Genomic DNA, 21,067 nt, shown 5'->3' with positions numbered 1-21,067 from the left:
GTACCAGTGGAGCACTAAGACACCGTCCGAGCCTGATCGTTGCCAGAGCAGCTGTCTGGCTTCCATGCCAGTGGCACGTAAATAGCACCATTTGAGCGTGATCATTACCAGCGTTGCCTTCCTGGCACTTGTGCCGGTGCCATGTGAAAAGACATTCAAGCAAGGTCATTGCCAGTGCCACTGGACTGGCTCCTGTGCAGGTGGCACGTAAAATACACCATTTTGAGCGTGGCCGTTGCCAGTACCGCCTGACTGGCTTGTGACACGTAAAAGCACCCACTACATTCTCGGAGTGGTTGGCGTTAGGAAGGGCATCCAGCTGTAGAAACTCTGCCAAATCAGATTGGAGCCTGGTGTAGCCATCTGGTTCACCAGTCCTCAGTCAAATCATCCAACCCATGCTAGCAATGATGATGATGATACATAATATATATCTCCTATTTAGTAATTTCATTAAGAAATTACTAAATAGAAACATCATCATTGTTATTTTAATGTCCACTTTTCCATGCTGTCATGCATTGGATAGAATTTATTGAAGCAGATTTTCTATGGCTAGATGGCCTTCCTATTGCCAACCCTCACCTTTTTCCCAGTAAGGTAATTTTTCTCAATGGCCGGACATGTTATTTTACAGAAGATTGGAAATGAAGGACACTGCTATATGATGGGGACACTTGTTTACATGTATCATGTAATGTCAAGACAAGGCAACACCAAGTCACACACACACACATTCATACATACATTCTCACAGACATAAATAAATACGACAGGCTTCTTCAGTTTCCCTTTACCAAATCTACACACAAGGCTTTGGTTGGTCTGGAACTATGAAGGTATCATGCAGTGGAACTGTAACTGGAATGATGTGGTTGGAAAGCAAACTTCTTAACCATACAGTTGTGCCTGCGCCTATAGAATCATGTATATAAACTCCACTCCTATAACATAACAAGACTAGAATTACGAATGATGTTTCTGATTTTATATACATTTTTGTGTAGAAAGACATGCAAATTTCTGATGGTGATAACTTTCCACTCATCAGTGTAAAAATTAGGTCAAATGTAATTGTTTCAAAAATTCTGATTACCAAGTTGTTGACACTCCATCGCTTACAACGTCGAGGGTTCCAGTTGATCCGATCAACGGAACAGCCTGCTCGTGAAATTAACATGCAAGTGGCTGAGCACTCCACAGACACGTGTACCCTTAACATAGTTCTCGGAGAGATTCAGTGTGACAAGGCTGACCCTTTGAATAACTGGCACAACAGAAATAGGAAGTAAGAGTGAGAGAAAGTTGTGGTGAAAGAGTACAGCAGGGTTCGCCACCATCCCCTGCCGGAGCCTCGTGGAGCTTTAGGTGTTTTCGCTCAATAAACACTCACAACACCCGGTCTGGGAATCAAAACCGCGATCCTATGACCATGAGTCCGCTGCCCTAACCACTGGGCCATTGCGCCTCCACGGTTACCAGGTACAGCTGTATTTATTCTCAACTGAAAATATAATTTTTACCCAATTGTTCGAATTTATCAGTTTCAGTCTAAGATCCGAAGAAAGATTAAAATAATAAGATTGTATCGATTAGTGATCTCTGATTGTTATTAACAAATCTTCTTGATTCTAGAGAAATGACTTTTGCTTTAATCATCATTGTTTCAATGTCTGCCATTTTTCATTTTCTAAATTAATTAAAACAAAGGCAGTTTGTTTTAACAGAAATATGGTAAACGAAAGGGTTAATAGTGTTCAATTTGTTTTTGATTTAAACCATTACTACATGTAGAATTTTTCATTTCAGGGTGCAAAGCAAAGGTTTAGTGGACTTGAGAAAAAAGGAAAATCGTTTTTAGATTTACGGAAAATCAAGAAATATTTAGAAGAATTTGATGTTAAAGATTTTTCTCAACAGGCACAAGATATTGTTATTGAAGCTCAGACACTATTACAAGAGTAAGTGAAACTTGTTTATTCAAACCTGGATTTTTGTTGTTGTTTTTTTTATTTTCTTTAGTTTCTTTCTAATTCTTTCTTAATGCTCAGAAAGTATTATACTTTACTAAAATCCTCAAAACCTGCAAGTTCTGAACCAGAATTCTGTAAACAGTGCTCTAGATAGTTCAAAGCACCACCATTGACTCACAATATTGCTCTCATAAACTCAACATATCCTCTTTGGAAAAGAATTCTTTCGCATACTATCCAATTACAATGTTTTTTCTTAGGAGTGGTAGGAGTGCACATTTGTACAGCACATTCCCTGTAAGTAACTAAGTGAAGAAATTTGTGTTAATTTTTCAAGTTAACTCATATCCATTTTATAACTAAATCTATAGTATAAAGACTAGACATTTTCAATAACAAAAACCACTTTACCTGTGATTAGCTTATAATCCTTTCTTAAGAGCACAAATATATCTTTTGTTTGAACTATTCTTGCAAGTCTGAGGGGTTTTAGTGTGTTTATGCATGTACATGTACACATACATTCATATAAGTTTAAAGATGCCCTCACTATACCATCCTCACTTATGTAAATGCACTCACTGAATCCTCTCCATATTTTATAGCAAAGACTTTGTTCAAACTTTCTTCCTGGAAATTTCTTATATGTTCACAGCCAAACTCTTACAAAAATGGCAGTCAGTGGGTATTTCAGTTTTAGCTTCAGCTTGATCTTCTGAGTGAACATAAAATCTTGAATGTTGTAGTGAGTTTTATTTTTCAGGTGGTACATTTCTTATTATTTATAAGCACCATTCTTGGAGAAGATAATGTAAATACATATGAAATAAAGGCTTATAAGATTAATCTTAACTTGGATTATACAGGGTGGATGTTTTTGAAAAACGTCCATCCTCTCCATGTAAAAATTAGGCCTTATTCTCAACTGAAAATTCAATTTTACCCAATTGTTCGAATTTATCAGTTTCAATCTAAGATCCGAAGAAAGATTAAAATAATAAGATTGTATTGAGGAGAGTATGGACATTTTTGAAAAATTCACAAAATCATTAATTTTAGCTGCAAACAAATTTTATTGCCATCAATGTATTTGTATTGAATTAGCATTTGTCAAAAGCAAGTGTGGAAAACAACATCCATCATATGGTGTCCATTTTCATTGCTGCATTCCTGAAGGCGTTTTTGGAAGTTGGCCTCCACACTCTCCAGCACTAACAGCTTCCACACGAATAGCTTCCTTCAAATCATCCAGTGTATGGGGATTATGTGCATACACATGTGTCTTGAGGTTTCCCCACAAGAAATAGTCACACATGGACAAATTGGGGGACTGAAGGGGCCAAGGAATGTCAGCAAACCCGGAAATGAGGTGGTCACCGAAGAGAAGGTGAAGAACATCCATTGATGCTCTGGCTGTGTGGACCATTGCTCCATCCTGCTGAAGCCACACATGTCGAATAGGCATTCATTTTCATTAAGTTGTTTATTATCTCAATGTAACACTCAGAGTTCTCAGTAACAGCATTTCTATTATTGTCTTCAAAAAAGTAAGGACCAATGACGGCAGCTTTTCCAACAGCACACCAGACCGTCACTTTAGGCTGTGCAGTAGTCTTTTGTGCAGTTCTCTCAGCAGTTCTGTTGATTCACCATGCTGTTGAAATGAAAATGAGCTTCATCACTCATTAACAAAATGAGGCTGTCATTTGCCTCAAAAATTGCTCTCATCTGACATGCGAAGTTAAGCCACTGCGCATAATCCCATGGTTTCAACTGTTGCTCAATGACCAATTTGTAAGGGTGGAAATACAGGTCTTTGTGCAAAATATTCCTTGCTGATCGATTACTGATCCCAGGTTCAGTGGAATGCTTCCAAGCAGAGCAATTTGGACTCTGTATCAAAGCTTGTCTGACGCATTCCACATTTTCCAGCGTCCATACCATTCACAGTGCCCCACTGGTCTCCTATTCATTAGTGTACCTTGTGTACGAAGTGCATTCACCTAATGTAAGATTGTGTTACAGGTGGGAATAGCTTGATTTCAGTGAATGTTGAAATGGCACCGAAACTCACTCTGAACTGCTGTGACAGACTCATTATTCTTCATGTAACTGTCATAGGCAAACACACAATGCTCTATCATCCACAGTGCTATGGTTTCATCTGAAAAATAATAATAAATGCTAAGACACCACAGACCAAATGGTACCTGTCAGAAATATGTCCCTCCCACTAGGGCTGAGCAATAGCCATTTCAAAAACGTCCATCCTCTCTGCTCCACTCTGTATGTATGTATGTATGTATGTATGTGTATGTGTATACATACATGGTACATGAGAACAAATGAAAACCAAACCATTGAAAATGTATTTTACATGAATTTCTTAAAAATATAGAAAAGATGTAGCTTTTTTCTAAAAAAAATAGCCACATGTGTTTTAATGAGCCATTTAGATTTTCATTTAAAAAGTATGGTCTCTTGTTGCTAATTTTCTTTGAAGACTTTTGGAAAATATTATATTATAATGCTTGAATGAACATATTTATTGAAAGCAAATAAAAAAACAAACTATTGAACATTTTATTCAAGTTTAGTATATGTGTACTTTGAAATTATTTGATAATATGTGACAACGGTTCCCTGAAAGTCAGAGAAAGCAATATTAGAAACTTTGGAAAATAAAATAGCCAGTACTATAATACAAAATGAGAACTCCTCCATAAACCAAGCATTGTTCAGCCTAATATGTCTGCCACTATTGAAAAGAAATCAATATATTCACTTAAACATATATATATATATATTAGTTACTAATATTTTGTTTTATTTTCTTTGTTTTAATTAAAGCATCAAGAAAAATAAAAACCGTTTACATGAGCTTGTCACAGAAAGAGCATATCCTGTAAGTATAGCACGTTTATAAACAAGTTAATTACCTATATATATATATATATATATATATATATATATATATATATATATATATATATATATATAATATAAATAATATATAAATATATGCATATATAGGTACAGGACATCAAAAAAAACATTAAACACAATGAGAAATGAAAACAAAAACGAAAACATAGAAAACGAACTTTTTTCGAACAAGGAAAAAAACAAACAGAAAAACGAGACATGCAACATAAAGAGTATACCCCTTTGTCAGTTGTCCCTGTTTGATCTTCTCCGCGTTTTCAGGCAGTTTTCTGCTATCCACTTGATATTTTCACATTTGATTCCCAATTCTAATAATTTTTATGATAGAACATGTTGAAAAATTTTTTTCAGCACATAAATACTGAACAGTATATATAAAGGATAAAATCCTTTTAAGAGCAGAAAAATTGCCAGCAATTCTTTGTATAATAGTGCTCACTTGCTTTGTAAATATTGCTTTTGTTATTTTATCACAGTCATAATCTCTCTTTTTTAAACGAACATCAAGATAGTCCAACTATGTTTAGTGTGCAAAAAAGTAGTAGCAATCAAATAGAGATATTTTAATACCTATAATGTATCAAATAGCCATAGCAACAAACTCACTTGATAGTTCTTAGATTATTTGTTGAGGAAACTCAAGCAAAGCTATCTTGTTTACAGAAAGGAATAAGTCACATGAGTTAGAAACTTCGGTAAGTTTTAATAAGTTGTCCAATATAATTTTTTTCCAGTCTATATAAACAATAAACTGAGGACATTTACACAGCAAATTTAAGTCAACAAAATACCTCATTTCCTCATCTGAAATAATGAAATAAAACTTGAAATGAAAAAATTGCAATGAATATATGTTAAGCAAATTATTATTAATGAAAACAATTAGAGGCAGGGGAAAGAGAGTGAGAGACTGTGTTGCAAATGAAACAGAAAATTTCACCAGAACATAATACTGTCTATCAAATGTTAAAACCTACTCTGCAGTGAACGTAAAGCTTGGCAACAAATATTTAGATTTGTGATATTAAATAATAACAGGCTCTTTGAAACTGCCTTTTTATTGATATATATTAACAGAGGAATTTATAAAAACCTATAAAAGCTAATTAAAAACTATGTTGTACTGAATACTTAAATTCAATAATAAAAGGAAGTTCAGAGAGTAAATTTTCCTGAAAACTTCAATTTATAAAAAAATCTCACTTGCTTAGTAAATATTTCTTTCAGTAATTTATTGTAGTTGTAATAATCTCTGATTTAAACAAACTTCAAGGTAACTTAAATACATTTAGCATGCTAGAAATAGCAGCGATCACATAGTTATTATTGTAAGGCTTATAGTGTTCCAAACAGCCATACAAAGTCACTCCTTAATTTATTTATTTTTTAAAATTATATACCAGTATATTAAAAAATTGTCATTTTATCAAAAATATTCATTTAATAAACTCTGGAAATTGATATTCTTGAAAATATCATAAACCTCAAAGTTATACAGCTATTTTGTCTAATAGCATTCATTCATTCAATAAATTCTTTTTTTGCATTACATGTATAGAATAAACTGTGGGTTTTGCAAATAGCGAATTAAAACTTGAACTGAAAACATTGAATTGAATTGAATTATCATTAATGAAAATAGAGGCAAGAGAGAGTGAGAGACTGTTGCAAATGAATAATATTGTTTATTAAACATTAAAATCTACTCTGCAGTGAATGCAACGAATATTTAAATGTGGGAAAAACTTGTAGTATACTTAAATTCAGTAAACTTCAGAAATTGAAATTACAGGAAATTTCTTGGAACATGAATTTATAAAAAAAAATTTCCAAACTGTCAAGCCTTTAATAATTGCTTTCTTTTAGTAACTGTTGCATACCTAATTAATAAGTAGCTTTCTCCATTATAATATATATATATACACACATGTTATTTACATTTGACGGATATTTGTCCTCATCTTGTTCATTGTTAATACAATGTTTCAGCTGATATACCCTCCAGCCTTCATCAGGTGTCTTGGGGAAATTTCGAACCTAAATATATATATTTAGTGTTTATGAATATTATCCTTTTATTATATATCTGAGAAAGTTTGTGTTGCTATATCCATTTTCCCCTTTCGCTCTTTCTTTTATATGTAACTATTACCAACTCCTTGCTGCCACCCCAGTACTGAACCTTTGTTTTACTCTTCCTGCCTCTTCATTGAAAGCTTTACTACTTTCAGTCTTTCTCTTTCTGTCTTACTTTTTCTATCACTATTTGTTTTTCTTTTGTTTTTTATCTTCTGATTCTTACTACATCCCTATTATCAAATCATTTTTACCTTCCTCCTGCCACCCATCTTCTCTCTTTGTCACACACACTTTATCTTATCTCTCTACTTTATCTTTCTCCCCTTCCTTCAAAAATCAGTAGCAGCTAAATTCTTGATTAATGAAGAGCTGGTGTTGATTAAGCAGATACATATAATTTCATACTGGCTGATTTTAAATTAAGTGGGAAGACAAATTGTAGTCTTTTACAAAAATTAGCTACAAATGATATTTCCTTCAGTAATACAATGAAAAAAGGGGATTTGCCACATGCACATATTTTGATCTTGTTTACAAATAAGATTCACTCTGATCAAATTGATTCCATCATATCTGCTGCCAGAGCTTTGCAAGGAGAAAGAGTTCTTCAGTATTGATAAAATCCACATGGTTCCATGACCATTTGTTGAGGAGACTCAAGCAAAGCTATCTTGTTTACAGAAAAAGGGTACCAAGGGATGTAGGCTTTAAAATCTTGGACAGGTAGCATGAAATTGACAAAAGAAAGTTGTTTGTTACCTACCCCTAATGCACAAATCAGTTTTGCATTCAGTAGTTCAATAAAATCCATCAAATATACATCACCAAGAGATCTAATGCTGTATTGTTTGCTCTGATGCAGCAAAACTGCAATGAAGATATTACTCAATTCCAGGAAGGAGAATGCACCAGCAACTATAAGGTTTTCTGATGCTTTTCTTTGACTTTACCATTCATGAAGATATCACAGCATTCAATATGCTGTCCACTGGAAAATTGGATAATAGGATTACTTCACTCACGCAACTGCTGCATAGCTGCACATAATTCAAAGGATACCATGCTTACAACTTTTTCAAGATATTCCAGTATGATCCTTTTGTGGAAATGTTACCATACCATCAGATTTTATCCTGTTGTACATGGACCAAGAAGAAATGCAAACAAACAAAGAATGCAAAGTATCCCTGTTAAAGATAAGCTTGACAAGTTTTGGCAGTGTCATTGGAAGGGAATATATTGTACATGTCAATCAACAAGAATGCTTCTTTCTGTAGCCTTGTACAGTAAAACTTTTCAATTTCATTATCTTCAAATAGAGTTAGTGGCCAAATTTGCACCACTTGACAAAGACATACATTATACTTGGATTGCTTGAAAATGTTACTGAGTAGGATATACTAAAGCCAGAAGTTTCTGCATATCAAACAACCTACAAAGATTCTTAGAGTTTTTTTTCTTCACACTGTTAAATGTTGCGAACCATTCAATCTGCTTCTGTTTTGGCTCAAGTTAAGCTCTTGCTGAAGATTTCAAGCATCAAGCCCAATAGATGTATCTCAGCATTATTATCTGGTAAAATACACAATGATTCATTAGAGAATTCTGGAGGCCCTGCACTTGTGTAACAATTGATCTCAGATAGGAGGAGTAAGGGTAATGTTGTCAAACCCTATCAGAGATACCAAAGAAACAAAAGATGATGAAATTCATGCTTTCTTTGGATTTTTGGACCAAAGTTAAAAATCTTTTAACTATCTCCAAACTTGAGAGTCAGTCTTTCTAGAGAACAGCTGTATAATGTATTTGTGTGTCTTTGTCTTAACATCAGATGATAGTTGTAAACAGAATTCATATTTTTTCTGTCCAAATGATTTTGAAGACTACGGAATAAATGATAATCAGATGGAGCAATGTCCAACAAATATAGTGGGTGGAGTATCGTTTCTTGTTCAAACTGTTCCAGCCTTTGCAACGTCATCCTTGCTGTATGTGGCTGAATATTATCCTAATGAAAGAACACCTCTTGTCTTGAAACCAAAGATGGTTGTTTTTCTTCTAGCGCTAAGTTAAGCTGCACAAGCTGCATGCAGTAGATCTCCTTTATAATTTGGTTTGGGTCTAAAAATTCAAAGTGGACTAAACCTTTCATCTTTTCATATCCCACCAAACAGATAACAACACCTTATGTGGGTGAAGACCTTCTTTAGCTTGGGGTGCTGGTGTTTCTCCTTTCCCTACTCACTGTCTTTAGCACTTGACATTTTTATAGAGAACACATTGTCACCAGTCACTATTTGGTCCAAAAAGAAGGTCGTTCGTGAGATGTGACAGCAAAGAAGAGCACAAATTCATTCTCTGCATTCGATTGGACTTGGAAAGTTTGTGAGGAACCCATTGACCCAATTTGCTGACTTTTCCAATGGCACACAGGTGTCAATTAATGATTGAATGACCAAATCCAAGCTTTTCTGCTAGTTCCTCAACAGTTACGATGGGATTTTGTTCTTCCAGAGTTTGCAGGACATCCTCGTCAAGCTCTACAGATCTTCCAGGATGAGGCTTGTCTTCTAGGCTATAGTTTCCGGCTTGGATTTTCTGGAACCACTGTTGACACTGACTTACACTTATTGTCCGATCCCCATATACTGCATTAATATTCCTCGCACTTTCCATTGCATTGTTATCTTTATTGAACTCATAAAGCAAAATATGCTGAATATGCTCCTTTGTCACTTCTATTATAGCTTTGAAAATATAACTGTTAAAATCGAACTGCACTCTTCGAAATTTGCACTAAGAATAAGTACAAGGTAAAATTACTACTTGCTTTTATAGCAAGTTGATGCAGATAGTTTATCCTGTACCCATCCAACTTTTAGTTCATGAAATTGAAAAAAAATGCATTATTTATGGGATGACCCAATATATATATAAATATATTCAAAGGGAGGGATCTATGAAAACAAATGTTATTCATTAATCATGCAATTACATGAAATAATTAGAAGAATTTATGTAGGTTTATGTTGAAAGTAAACAAAATTCACTTGCTTGCATTTCTACAAATTCAAACCTATATGCCTGTATATGTGTGTGTGTTTGCTTGTGTATCTCAATGTGTTTTTGATGTTAATGTCTCTCAGTGTTTAAGTCTTGTATGTATTTGAATTGCAGATGCTTAGGTCCTTAATGAAGTGTCGTAGGTGTATGCATTATAGCTTTCTACTGTCCACACCCTTCCTCATCCTGAGTGATGCTTGAGAGAAACCATTTGCATTATATCATCATCATCATTTAACATCTGTTTTTCCATGCTGGCATGGGTTGTATTGTTTGACTGGCTCTGATAATTCACAGAGTTGCATTGAGTTCCAATATCAACTTTGGCATGGTTTCTATGATTGGATGCCCTTTTTAACACCAACCATTTTCCAGTGTGTACTGGGTGATTTCCTCATACTACAGCACTACTGAGGTCACCAAGTACTTTGGGAACCAGGGTAAGAGCAAGAAAAGGGAAAAGGAAGCCCCCTTGACTAAATGGGGGAAGTAGTTAAGAGTGGAGCAGTGGCTTTATGCCAGGTGCTGAAATGTTAATGTTATGGTAGAAGGACTGGTGCAGGTATCTTGCTCTAAAGAAGATATATGACTAACCTGCATTTTATAAGGTTAGGTAAGAGTAGCTGAAAAGAAGAAAAGAGACTTATGCTCACCCTCAAGTACAAGGTGAGCATAAGAGAGAATACATGCAGTGGATTGGCAGTGGAGGGAGGGGAGTAGTTTCATAAGAATGTGAGGGGAGATGGTTGGAAATGGTGGTAGACATGAATGTAGCAAGTGATGAACAAAGGTGGAGGTGCAGTTGATGGGAAAATACCAATATAAAGAGGGGTTAAGGTGAGAGAAACAGAGGTAACTTAGGGTGGAAGATAGAACAGATGGTAGGGAGGTGATGTGCAAGGTGTAGGAGTGATGGGGAGGGACATGTAAGAGTACATAAGGATGGCTAAAGTGAGTGGGGCATGATGACAGATATGAGAAGGTGCTAAGATGAAGTACGACAGAGGAGAAGGATAGATAACTGACAGCAGAGAAACAAGTCAATCTGTGAAAATAGTGTGGGAAGGAATGATGATGAGAATGCAAGATTGAAGGGGTGGGGGTAGGGGTAACTGGGACAAGAAATAATAAATGGTGAGAGATGTAGCTTTTGCTAGTTCTGCTCTCAAGCAATTACAGCAGCCAAGTAGTGCTGTGGATAGAGAAGTGATGGGTGTTAGAGGAAGTGGAGTATATAAATGTGTGTGTGTGTACATATTTGCACTTTTACATACATATATAGATGAGTCTGTGTGTTTACATCTATGTCTAAAGCAAGAAATTTTGTCCATGGCAAATTACACATATGACTTTCTTACAAGTTTGAATATGCCTGAAGCATATTTGAACTGCTAATAAGTTTGTATGTATAACTGTGTGTGTGTGTGTGTATTTATGTCTCCTTGTCTTGACATCATTTGATGGTTATAAATGACTGTCACTGTTATTCATTTCCAACAATATTCTGTAGGAATGTATCTGTCCGTAGAAAATTTGCCTCCATAAATTCCATCCAACCCATGCAAGCATGGAAAAATGGCCAATAAAGTGACCAAAAAAAAATGTGTCAGTTCACCATTTTCAGTGTCTCTCAAAACTGTTAATTTGCACTCAAAGGCTAAAACTTCTAGCAACTAACGAGATGTATTTTCTTTTCCCTGGAGGTTTTTGCAAAACAAATTCAAATGACAAATTTTGATCTACCATAAAATGCAAATTTTCCTGCTAACCAGACATTTTCAGTTCAGGAAAGCATTTAGCATTACCATTAAGTGGTTTACAGGGATTGTTTTATGTATTCTGTGCAAGCTGTAAATTTTTTCGCAAGCATCATCACCTTAAGAAAACCTTCAGATGTTATTATGTAGCAATAAATCTGAATAACTGCTATCAACCTCCCCTAATAATGCACAGAATTGTCAGTGATTTAGACTTCTTGCCATTATCTTGTTTACAATTTTGTCAGCAAGATTGAAGAAATTTTAAGTGCAGAGTACTTCTTGGTAAAATAATACAGTGAAAGGAAAGCAACTTTTGATTAAGTAAATTCATCAGTGAAGTCACAAATGTTTTTATTATCCTTTTCATAATTGGTGCTCTATCTATTGTTTCTTTTTTCTCTTTCAACCAATTTAAAACACTTGGCAGATATCTTTGCCTTTTGTCTGGCCTTTAAATAGTATCAATTCATTCACTTCTTTTTGAGAAATTTTTAAGAATTAGTATTTCTACATTAAAAATGCATTCTGTTAAATGTTATTTACATCACATATAATTACATATACTAGAACAGAATTCATGTTTTTAATTTATTGTTCAGTAATATTTTATATCATATCTGTTGCTCTTTGATTGATCTTACCAAGAAAGGCATTTCTTTGATACTAATTATCATATCATTTTTGTCATTAAAGTTGGAAAATAAATAGTCAGCAATATTTAAGAACATTTCTTTGTTATGAAAGTGTTTCCCATAACATACAATTGTCTTTGATACGATAAAACTAGCAAAAGTAATCAATTTTGAGTCGTAAAAAATTTCCCAAAATTATCTCAACTTTTTTTTTATTTCTTCTCCTGTTCAAAGATCACTCTTCTGCATTTGCCACTAACTGGTTATTTTTCAGCAAAAGAAGAGTTTTTATTCATAAAATGTTATTCTTAGTTACTTTTTATTGTTGGAAAATCTTTCACAAAATTTTAAGCACTATAGTAAAGCCTACTATGTCTTCAACAAAAACATACATCTCCATCTATTAGTCTTTTTTTTATCATCGGTATTTTCTATTTTTGGTCTGACATAATTACTCTATTATTCCATTACTATAAATTTTTTACAAAAAGTTTATCCATAAAATTTTACTACATAATAGTGGCAAAGAAAACAAACCACAAAAGATGCTGATTATAAGCTCTTGGATACAGCACAAAATCATTATTGAACTACAATAAATCAATTTATAATAATCATCAGTATCAGCTTGTATGCTCCAAAAATAGTATGAGATATAACTATAAATTTGTATCCAGCTTGTGAGTTTGGGATTTGAATTTGATGTCTAAAAAATTTATCCTAGATTTTCTAACAATCTCTATTTCATCATCATGATTTTTTAATATCCACTTTTCCATGCTTGGATTGGTCAGATTTTATTGAGGTAGATTTTCTACAGCAGAATGCCCTTCTTGTCACCAACCTTCCTTTGTTTCCAAGCAAGGTAATATTTCCCATGGCCAGACATGAAGACTGGAAATAAACTTGTATGATGGTGATACTCATTTTACAACCATCATGTGATGTCAAGACACCCAAGTGCACGCATGCATGTATGTGTGCGTGTTCATGCGCGCACACACACACACACACACACACACAGATGGCTTTGGTCCAAGGCTAAAACATCTTTACAGGAGATGTGGGTTTGAGTCCCGTGGGCAGCCTTTGACTTTTTGAAGTGCAGGTATGGCTATGTGGTAAGAAGTTTACTTACCAACAACATGGTCCTGGGTTCAGTCTTCCATTATTACCCTGGGTCAATCAAATACTTGTGAGGAGATTTGGTAAACATAAAGTGAGAAAAACTTGTCACATATATGTATATATGTGTATATCTATGTGTGTGTGTGTCTTTTTATATGTATTTGTCACCCACAACCACTTGGCAACCAGTGTTGGTTTGTTTACAGCCCTGTAACTTAGTGGTTCAGCAATGGAGATTGATAAAATAAGTGCTTTAAAAATAAGTACTGGGATTGATTTGGTCAACTAAACACTCCAAGATAGTGCCCCAGCAAGGATGCAGTCCAATGACTGAAACAAGGAAAAGATAAAAGATAATAGATATACACAGCAGGCTTCTTTCAGTTTCCATCTATCAAATCCACTCACAAGGGTTTGGTCAGCTTGGGACTATAGTAGAAGGCACTTGCCCAAAGTGCTACACTGAGATTAAATTTGAAATGCAATATGATAATAAAATTATATTTTTTAAAATAATGATTTCAGCAGGCATGAATTTTTATGTCACTTTAATGTTTGTGTGTGTTTTATTAAATTATTTAAAAGCCAAATTAGATAAAGCTAAGATGCTGCATAAGTAAATTATATAGTGAAAAATTATTGAAGTCTTTGAGAATAAGCAATAGTTACACCTTCAAAATAATTTCATGATGTTTTGTAGATATAAATTATTTAATTAAAAATAAAATAAAACCAAAAACAGAAAAAGTATTAAAAATGTCCTGATATGATGTGAAAATAAATCATTAAAGTTTTTGCCAAAGCCAAACCAAAAATGAAATGAATCCATACCTGGTTGTTTGATTACCAGTAAAGGACTTATCTTTAGAAGTACTCGTAAAAAAAAGTTTTTATAGACCCTACAAGTACCTACCAGTTTATCAGACAGTAAATACCCTATTGAAAAATTATCTATTTGTATGCCCCAGGTGGTACACTAAATCTATGCCACTGATATATACAACAGGATTATGTAAAATTTCTGGCTACCAAATTCCACTAATTAGATGTGGGTCAACCCAAGGCTATGGTAGAAATGGCTTGTCTAATAGGCTGAGCAGTGAGATCAAACGTAGAAATTCTTAACCACATAACCATGCTTCCACTTACATGCACTTTGCATTCCATGATACCTATTAACAATATTCTTCTTATAGACTACCTTTGCTCAAAAAGAAAAAAAATCTTTTGTTGGCAGCAGCTTGTTAAACTGTTTCCCTATCCTTTCACTACAGCCACATCATCATTTAGCGCTTGCTTTCCATGCTGACATGGGTTAAACGGTTTGACTGAAACTGGTATGCTGGAGAGCTGCACCAAGTTCCTGTCTGATATGGCATGGTTTCTATAGCTGGATGCCCTTCCTAATGCCAACCATTCCAAGAGTGTAAAGAGTGCTTTTTATGTATCACCGGCACAGATGCCAGTTACATGACACAGGCATCAGCAACAAGTATGATTTCATTTGGCTTGATGGCTCTTCTCAAGCATGGCATATCACCAATGGTCTTGGAGGTATTAACTAGATCGCCTAGCTAATAGAAATTATTAAGTCCATCAAGTGAGCTGAATATTCACTATAGGCAATAAAAATTGCTTTTTCATATGAAACTGAATTTTTCAAGTTACTCTGCACATAAAGAGCCAGCTATCACTCACAAATGAGTGTGGATTAATTAATTGTTTTGAGTACTTATGTAGTCATGAGCAGGCATAGACACCCTCTTGACTTTCCCATCTTTTGACCCAGTACTACATTCAACATGGCAGCTGGAGGGTGAGAGAGCTGCACCAGCACTTGGTTGGTACTTATTTTCAGTTGAAGAGACTGGAGGAATGTGAAATGAAGTGCCTTGCTCAAGGACACAACATGTTGTCCTGTCAAGGAATTTAACCCACAATATTATGTTCATAAACCAAACACCCTAACCTCTATGCCATGTGCCTTCACTGTTTTGCTATAGATTAAGCATTTTAAAATATATCTGTGATCTGAAATCCCTATTGAAAACACCACAGAAATTGATGATTGTATTTTTCTTTCATCATCATCATCATCATCATTGTCGTTGTCATCTTACAACCATTTTTCCATACCAACATGGGTTGATTGGGTTTCATAGCAGTTTGTTATCTACACAATCCTTCATTATCTGGCATACGTATTAACAAAGGAAACAGGCTAGCTTTATTGTTTTGTGTGTGTTTTATGGGTTCTTTTTTTTACAAATGGATACTCTTCTTATTACCAGCAATTTTATGACATGGACTGAGTGCATTTTTTTCATGCCACTAGCACTAAAGAAGTCTGCTGAAGAACAAAAGTATCATCTCTACTCTGCATTAATTCTTAATTAGAGTTATTACTCTCCTAAACAAGTTGCTTTCAGTGTGACTTGTAGACTCCTCTAGTGAATATTCACAAACTCTAAGTAAAAGAGATAAAAGAAGTCTAAAATGGGGATAGCTGAGCAGCATCAAGGAATGAATAGGGAGGAAGATGATGGCAAACATGAGATGGGCTAGTGACCAAGAAAGATGGTGGGAAGAGATTGCATCTATTTCTGTGCATATAGAGCCACCCACAGCTCTGGGTTTCAATTGATACTTGTATTGTTATTGACTCTATAGAGTGATAATTTATTTTATTTACATGGTTACTTACGTTCTCTATTCAGGAATTAACACATGGACTTGATCTGAAAACTTGTCGCTGGAAATTTGTTGGTTCCCTTGAACCTCCTCGTGTAGTTCATGTTCGTGTCACAGAATTATTAAGTAAAGAAAACCTTTATGCTCAGATTACAATCCGCTTACACACCCAACAGGTCAGTATTCTGAATTTTTAATGGTATTTGTCTTATACATTATTTATTTTAAAGTATTGGTTTGGTACTTATAGATGCCTATGTTTAAGATTTTTTAGTTAAATGTATTGTATTTGTTACTTTCAAAATGACTATCCCTATTTTTACTTTAAATGCCACAAGATGTACTTAAACATAAGATTAATGTAATAATGCATTTTATTAAAATTATATACACACACACTTTGTATCTTGAAGGGACTTTTCCCTCTGCAGCTAATAAGTACATAAACAATCACAGACAGTATGTGACATCAATAATGTTTACATTAATAGAGCTGCTTATAATTCAAAATTCAATGTGTGTGTGAGAGAGAGAGAGAAAGAGAGAGAGTGATTGGAATCTACAAGTTAAGAATATTACACAAGAAAAATTTGCACAATTACTCGAGTTGATTGTTAATTTCCAACATTGATATCCTAGATTTTAACACTGGTAATTGTGGTTTACCTTAACTCTTAAGCATTTAAACTGGCTACATCTGGTTCAGATAGTCTACCTGTGTTATGTTCACACCAGCCAGCACCAGTCTCTCCTACCTACCCTGTAATGCCCTTCTAAAAATAAACAATCACATTATCAGAATCTCAAAGCTATGAGATAATGCATGAATAAATAAGCGTTCCATCTAACAGAGTAATCTGAATGTTAAAGGGTTAGATACCCATGTTTTCAGTTTTTAGTAAATTGTTAGCTATTCCAGAACTATATGGCATATTATAGATATATTCTTCATTCTTACATCCATAGATATTTTCTGAGATGTTTGGGTATCGTTAATAAATTTTACAATTAAACTTTTAAGAGAAGATAATGTAGCATAAGCATAAGATGACATTGCAATTAGTGAGAATTTCTTTCTATAGAAATTATAATTGAGTAAAGAATTAATTGAAAAAATAATGACTTGATAACATGAAACATGTATTTACTTCTTTTTACATGGTTTTCAAAGCCATAACCCATTATTTGACCCTCATAGTTCTGGATATAATTATAAACTAGATGGAAAACTTCACATAACTATTCAGAGTAGATTTAGTGTTGCACAATTAAACTGGAAGGAACACAAAATCCTTCTCAGAGATTTTGCATATTTCACCATCTAACAGGTTATGTAGGTGTCCTGGTACTATTCCCATTTCTCTCTCTCTCTCACACACACACACACACACACACACACACACACACACTAGATCATTCCCATATACATATCATCAGACATAAAGAAACAGTTCATTAGCAAAAGACTAAGCCTCTGTCTGTCTCTCTCTCTTTCAAAGACTTGTTTTGTTATGACCGTCTCTACTAACTTAATTATATAATCAATTGTTAACATGTACTGAGCATCAGAATGCTACTTAATAATTATATGGTAAACAAAAGACATTAGCATAAAGAGTAATGTTATTTTAATCATTTCATCAAGTACAGGAGAAAACTTCCAGCATATTTCAAGTTTATTAGACCTCCTCAGTTAAGCAGAACCCTCACTCTACTTGTCAAAGTAGTGAAGATAAACATTAAGTAGATTTACCATAATGAATATGTGTAAGCATGTATACTACCATATTAAAAAATAAACCAGGGAAATTACTCAGTTGCTGTCTGCATATAACTTCAGCTCTTTGCAGTTTCTTCCCTCTCATGCGTCACTTTTTTTTCTGTGGTAATTAGTACTTAACAATTCTTGATGCCAATATGTTTTAGAGTTCATTCGACCACCACAAAAGATGATGATAAGTGTTTTTTTATTGAGTGACTTGGGGAAAGCTGTTAGCTATCAAGTGAAGCTAGTTAAAGAACATAATTGGGTACGACATTCATCAATTTGGCAATATCCACACTGCTGACAGCAATGACTTGTACCTTCATATGGTTTCTATTTATAGTGAGATGGTTTTGGTGTCTGAGAGTTAAGTATCTCTACCAGAGATACAGACTACTATCATTTACCAGCACTGAAGCATTAATCCTATTGGCTCTATCTGCTGTGGTTGATCTGATTGTTTTATAATTAATGAATTAGTTTTGCAAATTATACAGGTCCAAATAAATCATGTGAAGAAAGTTACTGAGAAGGGACAATATTAAATTAAAAACATTTTCTCAAAAAAATTTTTTAGAAGGTTTTACAAGCCTTTCAATGATAAACTATATCTCATTTTCAAACATTAATACCTTTCATATCCCACCAAACAGATAATAACACCTTGCATGGGTGAAGACTTTCTTCAGCCTGGGGTGCCAATGTTTCTCTTTTCCCTACCCACTGTCTTCGGCACTTGACATTTTTATAGAGAACCCATTACTCATTACAGTCACTATTCAGTCTAAAAAAAAGGTTCATTCGTGAGACATGATAGCAAAGAATAACACACATTCACTTTCTGCCTGCGATTAGACTCGGAAAGTTTGTGAGGAACCCATTGACCCAATTTGCTGACTTTTTCAATGGCATGCAAGTGTTGATGAATAGTTGAATGACCAAATCCAAGCTTCTCTGCTTGTTCCTCAACAGTTACAATGGGATTTTTTTCCACCAGAGTTTGCAGGACATCGTCGTCAAGTTCTACAGACCTTCCAGGACGAGGCTCAGAATTTCTGGAACCACCATTGACACTGGCTTATGCTTGTCCGATCCCCATATACTGCATTAATATTCCTCGCACTTTCTGTTGCGTTGTTGCCTTTATTGAACTCATAAAGCAAAATATACTAAATATTCTCCTTTGTCACTTCTATTATAGCTTTAAAAAAATAGCTGTTAAAATCGAACTGCACTCTTCAAAACTTGCACTAAGAATTAGTACAAGGTAAAATTACTACTTGCTTTTTATAGTAAGTTGATGCAGGTAGTTTATCCCATCCCCCTCCAAGTTTTAGTTCATGCACTTGAAAAAAAGCACATTATTTATAGGATGACCTAATATATACAATATGGATATGTGTGAGCAAAGGCATGATTGAGTATTTAAGAAATTCTTTTCACCATTATGAAATTTTCACTGCAATAACCTCAGGTCATCCTAGTACTGTGATTGAAATATAGTAGAAAGAAACTTTAAAAACCGATTAGATGGATTGTACCTCTAATTCAAATGGTTTACCCACACACACATGCACTCACTGTGTCCTGCTGATTCTCCCTAAGGATTACATTAACCCTTTAGCATTTAAACTAGCCATATCCAGCCCAAATATTCTACATGTTTTATGTTCAAACCAGCCAGATCCAGCCTCTAACACCTACACTACAATGTCATTCTGAAAATAAATTATCAAATTATGATAATGCATGATGTTAATAAATAAGCATTACATGTGATTGAGGAATCTGAATGCTAAAGGGTTAAGAATACTGTACCACTTTATACTATAATTCAGTGAATAGATAGCTTAGTTGATTAAAACACTGGAATATTAATCTTCAGACAGACAGAAGACCTATAAACTCTGTGTGTGTGTGTGTGTGTGTGTGTGTGTGCGTGTGTGTGTGTGTGTGTGCGTGTGTGTATGCGTGTTCATGTATTACAGTTGTAAGTAATATGGAAGTTTTTCAGCTCTACTTCTTAAAATAAGTCTTATCATGCACATATCCAGTATCTACAATAAATCTTTTTTTTTTTTTGCTGCAATTATCTTGGCTTCAGTTTTAAAATTTGTTTTCGTTTCAGTGCCTGGCGATTTATGACCGATTTGGTCGTCTAATGTATGGTAGTGAAAATCTCATAAAAGATGTTTTGGAATATGTTGTATTTGAAAATCATATATCAAACATATATGGCCAGTGGAGAATTCACGGGAAGATAAATCCGGAATGGATGCCACCTAGAGACCCTATCCTTCGAACATATCAATTGCCTAAATTTGATCCCATTGAAGAGGATGTAGAAAACAATGAAGATGATACTAAAGAAAATCAGCGTCAACATGCAACTACCTAATCTGATAGACTTTCAATTATTGACAACTTTTTTTTATGGTTTAATAAATAGAATTTAATTTATTACATCTGTGTTTTATGTTATTTTTAATTGCTGACATGTGTAAGGATTTTCGAGTGAGATCGTTGCCAGTGCCCCTGGACTGGCTCTTGTGTGGGTGACACATAAAATACATCATTTTGAGCGTGGCTGTTGCCAGTACCGCCTGACTGGCCTTCGTGCCGGTGGCATGTAAAAAGCACCCACTACACTCTCGGAGTGGTTGGCGTTAGGAAGGGCATCCAGCTGTAGAAACTCTGCCAAATCAGACTGGAGCCTGGTGTAGCCATCTGGTTTCACCAGTCCTCAGTCAAATCGTCCAACCCATGCTAGCATGGAAAGCGGACCGTAAACAATGATGATGATAAGTAAATTGTAATACTTTTTCAATTTCTTTTTCTATCTATTTCTCTCTCAAGTAAGCTGTGTGATATCATTCCTATTGGTTTGAAATATAATATTCAGTATAATTTATTTGGTTATTTCTTGCGAGCGAGATCGTTGCCAGTGCCCCTGGACTGGCTTGTGCGGGTGGCACATAAAAGACACCATTTCGAGCGTGGCCGTTTTCGTGCGGGTGACACGTAAAAGCA

The 21,067-nt window shown here is 34.7% G+C and overlaps 1 protein-coding gene across 4 annotated transcripts in view; it reads left to right on the top strand.

Moving 5' to 3' along the window:
- LOC106880468 (probable 39S ribosomal protein L45, mitochondrial) overlaps nt 1–20,500 on the top strand; it is a 50,719-nt gene extending 30,219 nt beyond the window's left edge. For all 4 annotated transcript variants that reach the window (XM_014930401.2, XM_014930403.2, XM_014930400.2 and 1 more), the window contains exons 5-8: nt 1,810–1,961; nt 4,824–4,878; nt 16,299–16,448; nt 20,166–20,500. In XM_014930401.2, coding sequence (XP_014785887.1) covers nt 1,810–1,961; nt 4,824–4,878; nt 16,299–16,448; nt 20,166–20,435 — 627 coding nt within the window. In that variant the 3' untranslated portion in view covers nt 20,436–20,500. The remainder of the gene's footprint in view (nt 1–1,809; nt 1,962–4,823; nt 4,879–16,298; nt 16,449–20,165) is intronic.
- The last annotated feature ends 567 nt before the right edge of the window (nt 20,501–21,067 follow it).

This window comes from Octopus bimaculoides, chromosome 4 (assembly GCF_001194135.2).
Source record: "Octopus bimaculoides isolate UCB-OBI-ISO-001 chromosome 4, ASM119413v2, whole genome shotgun sequence".
NCBI lineage: Eukaryota > Metazoa > Mollusca > Cephalopoda > Octopoda > Octopodidae > Octopus > Octopus bimaculoides.
The sequence above is the reverse complement of the archived record's forward strand: the minus strand, read 5'-3'. Positions and strand labels throughout refer to the sequence as shown.